Genomic DNA, 9,240 nt, shown 5'->3' with positions numbered 1-9,240 from the left:
GCGCGCGTGCAGCGCGAGGACGACCGGGAAGCAACGGGGCGGGTCCCGTCATCATATCACTGTGCCGACCAATCGGCGCCGTGTGGAGCAGCCGCGAGCGAGCGAACGAACGCGGTAGCAGCCGCGTTGAAGGAGCAAAAACAAATCTCAAGTCTCCCACGCCCAAGCACGTGGGCGCGCGGGCTATCCATTATTTTATGCATGAGACTCTCTATAAGTATGGATCGCCGACGACCCGGAAGGCCATCAAGCAGCAGCAGCAGCAACAGGATCGGAGCTCCTCGCTCGCTGCGCTAGCTTAGCTATAGTAGCCAATCGACCGAGCACGTCTCTTGACTCTTGTACTTCTACCAAGGTAGCCACAGGGCATGGGTGGCGACGGGGACGTCCCGAGCCGGCTGGAGAGCATCCTCACGGACACGTCGGCGCCGCTGGCGGAGCGCGCGTGGGCGGCGGGGGCGGTCGAGCTCCGGCTGCTGGCAAGGCTGGCGGCGCCGGCGGTGGTGGTGTACATGATCAACTACGTCATGTCCATGTCGACGCAGATCTTCTCCGGCCACCTGGGGAACCTGGAGCTCGCCGCCGCCTCGCTCGGCAACACCGGCGTCCAGACCTTCGCCTACGGCCTCATGGTACGTCACGACTCTGCACTCCAGTCACCTCTAAATCACTCCGTGCATGCCGATCTGCGCGCGTCCCTTGATGACACTCCGTCGTACTTATGTAACTTATAATGTAGTGAGACGTTTTTCAGTTTAGTAGTAAACACTCCCGGTAATTAAGCATGGGGCATACTTCGTTCCAGCACACGCTCTATCTGGCAAAACCCACAGCTTAGAAGAAGCGTGAAAATTTCTCTTAGATTATGACTGTGTGGTGTATTACTGGGCGTACGGAGTGTCGTCCGGCTCCACGTAATGTTTCACTTTTGTTAATTGCCATTGCCAAGAGTCAAGCTCGTGTGTCATGGGTTCCATTTGTTTATGGATATGAGAAGTTGATGGATTGCAAAACGACAAACAGACTTCGACATTGTTTTGATCTACTCATAGCGCCAAATCATGAGTCTTCAACCAAAGAACACCCGTTAATTAATCGTCGACGTACCATCCACCTCCTCACACATATCTCCCCACCCAGAGAGAAAAACGCGGCCACTTCACTTTTTGGCGCTACCACGCCATCGTTGTGGCGGCATCCAAAGAGAGGAGCCTCAAAGCTGCACAGCTCACCGCCTCAAGTCATCAACCGTCGCTGGTCGCCACCATGGCGTGCTGCTATGGATGGACGGGCCGTGCCGTAAATCCCAATCCGGGGCCGGTGTCCATACACCAGATCAGGTCGTGTCGATCCCCAAACTGCAAGTATGGCCCTCACCGTCACCGGGCAGCTTTATCCGGGGATGGCAAGGAGAACATGCCAGGAAGTGGAGAACGCGTCGGGAGGGGTAGAGCACCCGAGCTACCCCAAGGAGCGACTTGAGTGCATTCCAACCCCTTGGAGGGCGTAGAAGTATCATCATTGAGCACTGAAGCCACCAAGTATAATATCCATTCCGATAAAATTAAAACACCTCAAGATTACAACCATCATTGGTTGTTCATCTTAAATCAATGTAGACCAATATCTTAGCAGTTTTATATTTTCAGGAAAAAAAACTAAGAGAACATGGAATATAATTTTTGTTGACATGAGGTGGAAGGGAACATGGAATATAATAATGGAAAGCGTAGGGCATCCACAAATGACATCTAGTATATGTTGGTTCCTGTCTACAGCACTCATGCACAACACAAACAAATGCAACAAACAACAGCACATCTATAGATGAGCTAAATTAAGCATGTAATATAATGATGATCCAAGCAATGACATAATGAATCATTCTTTTTTTTTCTAAGAAACAAACCATCGAAATTACGAGCTTTGCTACACCAACGTGTCCTTGTGTGCAGAGGGGAGTTACGGGGTTATTTGGCAGGTTTTCATTAGGGATAAGTGAGGCTCGGGCCCACCCTGAAATTCAAGGGGGAGGTTTGATTAGTGGGATAGGAGGGTTTTGTAAGTGAAACGAGATCCTCTGGTATTGCAAGGGAAGTCAGGTAGAGCTACAGTTTGCTGATTTTGCTTCGCCTCAGCCGCACTAATAGCAAGGTGGCTCAGTGTTTAACTACAGTAATTACTGACATTATACATCACATTATCTATGGTGCCTGCACCACCTCTCTGACTTGCCTTCTTTTTTTCTACACAAAGAAGTATTGTGCTTCTCTGCCTTTCCTTTTGCATGTCAGAGGAGCCGGCTCCTTCGCAAGTTTACGTACAAATCATTCGTCGGTCTAGCATTTTTGGAAATTTACATACAACAACTAATAGTGTGATGAGCAGAGCACTGCAGTACCTCCTTAACAAAGAAAGATTCTAGTGATATAGAAACTTAAGATAAGATCGATCCTAGCGCTTAATCATTGTTTCTGATGCAATGTATGTTCAGCCATAATTGCAATAGAAACATAATTTTGCTATGGAAACTACGTTTCTGAACACCAAGCTGGCTCAAATGATGCTCATGCTCCCATGTGTATGGGCATGATCGGCTCATCGCCGCACATGGTGTCCATACCTACCTACACCCCCACGGATCGGGTGCTGAAGGAGCCACCGGACTACTAGCTAGGTCTGGACCGGACCGCCCATCGCCTTGAAAGGGGTTGCGCCGGTGGCAGCCCAGCCACCACCAGCTACCATTGTCAGCCAGTGGACCAGCGACAGCGGGCGCGTGTACCTCGTGGGTGTGCGTGGACGGCCACTTGGAAGGCAGGCAGGCCGTGGTCTGGCCAGACAACCAGAGCGTGGTGAGTCCCACCGTCGGCAGTGCCGTCAGCGGGAATCCAGGCCTGTTATTGACGATGCCGTCAGTGGGAGTGAGTGATGAAGAAACCAATCTCAATCTGGAAAGAGCCAAGCCAATCCACTATTTAGCCAGAGCGTCAACGCCAAGAGGGCACACACACAACACGCGCATATACGAGGCGAGCTAGCTATAGCCCATAGCTCCATAGCCTCTCTCTTGTTCTAGCTACCAAACCTCACGAGCATCATGGCTGGCGGGGAGGAGCATGAGCATGGCGCGTCGTGCCGGCTGGAGAGCATCCTGACGGACACGTCGGCGCCGATGGCGGAGCGGGCGTGGGCGGCGGCGTCGGTGGAGCTCCGGCTGCTGGCGCGGCTGGCGGCGCCGGCGGTGGTGGTGTACATGATCAACTTCGTCATGTCCATGTCGACGCAGATCCTGTGCGGCCACCTGGGGACCCTGGAGCTGGCCGCCGCCTCACTCGGCAACACCGGCGTCCAGACCTTCGCCTACGGCCTCATGGTACGCACGGAGTCTGTCCTCTCATCTCTATACGTAGCCGCAATGCTTCGATGGGGTAGATCGAAATGTTTGGTGCGTTTGTGTTTCTCTGGCCGGCGTAGTTGGAGCCCATGCTCATTGAGAGCTGAGAGCACATGATCGTCGGGTAGATCGAAATGTTGGGGTAGATCTTCGAGAGTTGACAGAGCTAGCTAGCACATGCTCTCCGGCCGACGGGTATGGATCTTGCAGGCAGGCCCCTTGTGGCTTGGCAAGATGATGGCCACAAACCCACCCACGTACAGCTTAGAACAAGTACTGTTTCCTGTTACAGTAAGTACGTAGTGGATTAGATTCTGGCAACCCTGGCCTGGAGTGGATTAGCCTATGACGTCGTGTGCTTATTAGTAGAGGTGGATTGGATTAGTGGGAGTACTAGAGGCATGGAGTGGCCATATGGCGAGAGGTCTATGCATGGCATGGCAAATGGCAGGCCCATTTGGCACAAGCCAGTGATTCATGGCGACTTGGTACTGCCTCCATGGCGACTTGGCACAAGCCAGTGATTCATTCCGTCCTCTTGTGCCTCTTCACTTTCTTGCTGACCGTCTCTGAACCGTCCACGTGGTCGAAAGCAACGTGTCCGCGTGCCACCTGCCTGCTTTGAGCTCCATCCATTCCCCCATCTAGGAGATCTGTTGCCCTACCCGACCCCTAGAAGGTGGTTGGAAAGAGGCATGGAGGGAGGTAATGTCTGTCGGGATATGCATAGTGACCACGTTAAATAAATGCAGTGTGTCCGGGTCCAACTAGTGCCTAACAGTCCATTGATAGGAGGCTTATCTTCAGCTTAATTTAATCAGAGTCCTATCAGTTATGGACTCTTGTCTCTCTCTCCTCGCAGAAAATAAAATAAAATAAAATAAAAGCTTTGGAGTGTTGTACTAGCATTTATATATTCTCCTCTCTCAATCAATGGATAGCATCCACGGCTAGATGATGGCCACAACCCACCCACCCACTGCTTAGACGGAGCATGACACTCATATTTCCTACTGTACCTACGTACCACTGGTAGATTAGACTAGATTGTGCGCGACAGGTCTAGGGTTGGCAACGCCTATTTGGCATGCACAAGTAGGGCCACCCATAGATGCATGGCGTGTTTTCCATGCACGGTCGAAAGCGACATGCCACCTCCCACTCTCCATCTACTATGTGTCATCTTTCATCTAGATCCACACACATGATGCCCTCTATCTCTCTCACTCGGTTTCTTGGCTTCTTCCCTTGTCAATCACACGCCACATGGTGCTTAATTTGTACACTTCCACATCATACAGGACTTGCATTCTTGCATCATTACTGAGTAGATCCAGAAGCTCTAGATCCTCCCCACTCTCTTCCCTTCCCTTTTTGGGCATCTTCAAGTGCTTGGACCGTTCCCATTATGGACTATATGTGGTCCTCTAAAAGATAACGGTGTGACCACCTCAATAAGTGCATGCAGTGTGTCTGCTTAAGTCAAGGCAGCTTGTGCTCCATGTTTACCCTGACATCACGGCTTACAGATTTTTCAGTGCTACATAAAATACTGTGGTAATCTTCACCACACAAAAAGAAGAAGAAAAGTTACAAATCTCTAAGCAGAGCACACTGTGGGGTGATCATATTTTATTGCTGCTAAAAAATCGTATTGCCAATGTGTAAGCAAAGTATGCTTGCCTTCCTTGACAAATGACGTGACCTGTCCCATCAGTCTTGGACTGTTGTCGACGGATTGATATATTCTCCCCTCTCAATCAACCAATCAATCAAAAATTGATAGCGTCCGACAAGAGCCAAGCTCGTTTGTTTATGGGTGAGAGGTACTAGTAATTTGTTTATCGGTGGGAGGTTGATGGATTGGTATGGCTCGTCGGCAACTACACCTCGCCCCATATGTCATTTGGAATGTTTGTCTTCTAATCTTAAGTCTAAATGCTGTTTCGACCCCACTTAGTCGTACCAATCATGGTGGTGTAGCTGCCAGCTCTCCGGGGAAATATCCTGTGGTGTCAACTATCACATGATACCATCATACCGTGATACCATGTCACAAAAATCAAATTTACATGCTTCAAAAAATTCCAGAAAAATTGTGCATGTTCACAAGACTATGTCTACTAGCCCTAAAAAAATCAGATTCAAATTCAAAATACACATTGAGAAATAAAAAAAATCAGCATCAATAGTGTCACAAAAAGACAAAACACAAATGTTACTATTCACCTGTGGATTTTTAGGGATTGTGTGAACATGTCTTGTTCATATTCATGATTTTTTTTGAAACATCAAAAATTCTGTTTTAAAACATGGTATCATGTGATATCTTCCCTCAGCTCTCGAAGGAGGCTGCACATTAATGGAAAATCTGGACTCATCCACCAGATGCACCTACTCAGTAATGATGCATGACACGTAGTATTATACTTTAGAGTCTTTGGATTCTCAATGTGCTTCTTGAGATTGATTACTAGTTGCCTTGGCTGTTGTTTTTAGTTGATCATCAGTTTATCTTCATTGTTTAATTTCCAAAACAAATCCAGCAATCAATCAACAAATTTGAACTTCTTTCCTTGTTTATTGAAAACACAAGTAGATGTTGTTTTCTAAGAAAATGCAAAAACGTTTTGCAAGTTAGTATGTAAGAAGAAAAAGAATAGATGACAATGGAGGGAGCAATATGAAAGTAACTCATGATGATGAATCTAAACTACAAATTTGCTAGAATGCAATTCGTGGCAGTCCTAACAATTAAGACATTACGCTTTTGTTTTTGCAGCTGGGCATGGGAAGTGCAGTGGAGACCCTCTGCGGGCAGGCCTACGGTGCACACAAGTACGACATGCTCGGAATCTACCTACAGCGCTCCATCATTCTGTTGGGCTTAACTGGCATACCACTTGCTGTGATGTACGCTTTCTCGGAGCCACTCCTCTTATTGATGGGACAGTCACCGGAGATAGCCCACGCCGCATCGATCTTCGTTTACGGCCTGATTCCTCAGATCTTCGCGTACGCCGTCAACTTCCCCATTCAGAAGTTCCTGCAGGCCCAGAGCATCGTCCTGCCGAGTGCTTACATCTCAACGGCAACACTCGTTCTACATGTGATGCTGAGTTGGGTGCTCATGTACAAGGTCAGCCTTGGGCTGCTCGGTGCCTCACTGGTGCTGAGTGTGAGCTGGTGGATTATCGTCGGAGCGCAATTTGTGTACATTGTCGTGAGCCCGACGTGCCGGCACACGTGGACGGGATTCAGTTGGCAGGCCTTCTCCGGTTTGCCAAGTTTCTTCAAACTCTCCGCCGCGTCTGCCGTGATGCTGTGCCTTGAGACATGGTACTTTCAGGTGCTCGTGATCATTGCTGGATTGCTCCCCAACCCTGAGATTGCCCTGGATTCCCTGTCTGTGTGGTGAGTATCATTGGACTTTGAATCTTGATGTTATTCCTAGTAATAAGTCTGCAAAATTGATGCTAATTGGCTTGTGAGGCATGTGTGGGTGCTAATTAACTTGTGATGCGTGTGTGCAGCATGACGATTTATGGTTGGGTGTTCATGATCTCCGTTGGGTTCAATGCCGCTGCAAGGTTCGCAAGTCTATATTCAAAGGCCTTGATAAACATTAGCATTGCGTAGTGACAACTAGGTAAGTACTCTAACTAACTAATTGATACATTTTCTCTTCAGTGTACGAGTGAGCAATGAGCTTGGCGCCGGCAACCCCAAGTCTGCATTTTTCTCTGTGTGGGTCGTGACCGGGCTCTCTGCAACAATCTCTACCATCCTTGCTGTTGTGATCCTCTGCCTCCGCAACCACATCAGCTACTTGTTCACAGATGGTGAAGCAGTTTCGGACGCGGTGGCAGATCTCTGCCCGTTGCTCGCCGTAACCCTCGTTCTCGGTGGCATCCAACCTGTACTGACAGGTAACTTTTAGAAACTTTCTGCATGACGAAATGTGCTATCTTCATTCTTGTCTGGCCCATTAGTACAACTTTCTAGAGTGTTCATGGCAGGTGCAATTTTCAAACATAAGTAGCTGGTAGTATCACTAGCCCATCTACATTTTGTTTAACGTTACAATTCCTATGCAATTTCAGTTTTTTAATTCAATCTATATTTTTTGTTCATAGTTACTGAATTCCAACGTACCCTGTCGGCCATGCACAAACTATTATGCCTATCCTGTTATTTTAAGGATATAGTAGGTTTCCGTACCATGATTTGATTAGTTTTTGTATTCAAATACAAGAAAAGAATAGGCTACTACAAGATGTAGACCCTTAGGGAAGAAAAGTGAAGGTACAAATTAGGGAAACAAGTCTACCATGTTTTCTGATGCATATGTTCTCTCTTGAGATACCACATATTCATGTTGATTTAAATTTACTAACATCCATGGAAACATCAGGTGTTGCCGTTGGGTGTGGATGGCAACAATTTGTTGCTTACGTGAACGTCGGCTCTTACTACGTTGTAGGCGTTCCACTTGGTGTTGTTCTCGGTTTTTTCTTCAATCTTGGCGCAAAGGTGATGGATCTGTCTGTGAAATTTTCATATATATATTCAGTGATGATACAGTCTTCAATTCTGTGTTCTAACTTGTTTTGATGGAACCGCATGCCTACTTGCAGGGTATTTGGGGTGGCTTGATTGGGGGAACGGCCTTGCAGACAGCCATTCTGCTATGGGTCACCATAAGAACAGACTGGACCAAAGAGGTATCCCTTATTACTACAAGAGCAGAAAGTTGAATTTACATTTCCGTTCTTTTAAACGAAATTTGAAATGATGAATAGCAAATTAACTCCCTGATGTCCGAGGACACAGCCTATCTTTCTTGTCGCCATATATGTTGTCAGAAGTGTAACATACAAACTGTTGCCTGCTCATTGTCGTTCCTTCCATCACATGATTTAGAACCTTCTTGAGAGTATATGCTTGATGCAAACTTATCAAATATATGCGTTGAAAAAGATGCACTATTTAACTGTATTGTGTTTTTTCTACATTCCTCAGGTAGAGGAGGCACAGAAAAGGTTGAACAATTGGGACGAGAAGAAAGAGCCTCTCCTTGCAGGGTTCAAGGACAATAACAAATAAGTGGACCAGTCTAGTTTTGTGTTTCCAGTTATCCGAGTCAGAAGTGTACTGGCTATGAGACTCGCCGTCGGCGTGGGTGGGAGGGGCTGAATCCAGGTCTCTTTATTTTCGCGTAGATATCTATGAGTTTATGCCTCAATTTTTTGGATGACACGCCAGTGATGGGCTTGTTAATACATACTGTAGTCTTGGTTAGCATGTTACATCTTTCTTTTGTTGAATTGTCTTTACGTTATTGGTTTTCCCGTCTTTCTTGGAAGGCCATTATTTGGCGACTTTGTAATACATTTGTAATTAGCTTGGCATGATGCTGAATCAGGTAAAGAAAAGGGTGTGAAGTTTTGGATAGGAGACCGGAATAAGTGTTGTAGTTTTAGTTCAAATTTGAACTAAAAGAACCACATTTAGTTTGGATAAGAGGGACTAGTAAATGGTTACCCTGCATTGCGACGTGTTATAAATATTATAGTATTTAGCATATGATTTGCCTGCCCATATTATTGTGACTGCGTTAAAAAGTAGAATTTTATTTGATAAACACTCATTTGGTAACTTTATTGACTTATCACATAAAACACAATTTTATTTGATAAGTCAATAATTGGTGTGACAATTGAGGCGGTTTGTAGCAATGGAAAAAGCGGAGATGGAAGGAAAAAAATATCAAAATAGAAAGAGGGAGTGTGGAAGTTACTAAGTTAGACGAAGGAGAACTGCAGGACAGGACTTTAGTGTTT

General features: G+C 46.7%; 1 protein-coding gene across 2 annotated transcripts; it reads left to right on the top strand.

Annotated features, from left to right (window-relative positions):
- The first annotated feature begins 271 nt into the window (after nucleotides 1–271).
- On the top strand, nucleotides 272–8,947 carry LOC123063505 (protein DETOXIFICATION 40). 2 transcript variants are annotated; one of them, XM_044487310.1, is made up of 7 exons: nucleotides 272–632; nucleotides 6,180–6,811; nucleotides 6,931–6,987; nucleotides 7,088–7,326; nucleotides 7,812–7,930; nucleotides 8,035–8,121; nucleotides 8,420–8,947. In XM_044487310.1, the coding sequence occupies exons 1-7, from the start codon at nucleotides 369–371 to the stop codon at nucleotides 8,501–8,503; spliced, it is 1,482 nt and encodes a 493-aa protein (XP_044343245.1). In that variant the 5' UTR covers nucleotides 272–368; the 3' UTR covers nucleotides 8,504–8,947. The 2 variants fall into 2 exon arrangements, with proteins under 2 accessions (XP_044343245.1, XP_044343244.1); XM_044487309.1 differs by lacking the exon at nucleotides 272–632 and adding an exon at nucleotides 649–3,376.
- Nucleotides 8,948–9,240: the final 293 nt, after the last annotated feature.

Source organism: Triticum aestivum, chromosome 3A, assembly GCF_018294505.1.
Source record: "Triticum aestivum cultivar Chinese Spring chromosome 3A, IWGSC CS RefSeq v2.1, whole genome shotgun sequence".
Classification (NCBI taxonomy): domain Eukaryota; kingdom Viridiplantae; phylum Streptophyta; class Magnoliopsida; order Poales; family Poaceae; genus Triticum; species Triticum aestivum.
The sequence above is the reverse complement of the archived record's forward strand: the minus strand, read 5'-3'. Positions and strand labels throughout refer to the sequence as shown.

Coding starts and splice junctions, on each gene's coding strand:
- LOC123063505 (XM_044487309.1), top strand. CDS start 3,101: ATGGCTGGCGGGGAGGAGCATGAGCATGGCGCGTCGTGCCGGCTGGAG. Junction 7,327..7,811: donor CATCCAACCTGTACTGACAG/GTAACTTTTAGA, acceptor TGGAAACATCAG/GTGTTGCCGTTGGGTGTGGA. Junction 8,122..8,419: donor GAACAGACTGGACCAAAGAG/GTATCCCTTATT, acceptor TACATTCCTCAG/GTAGAGGAGGCACAGAAAAG.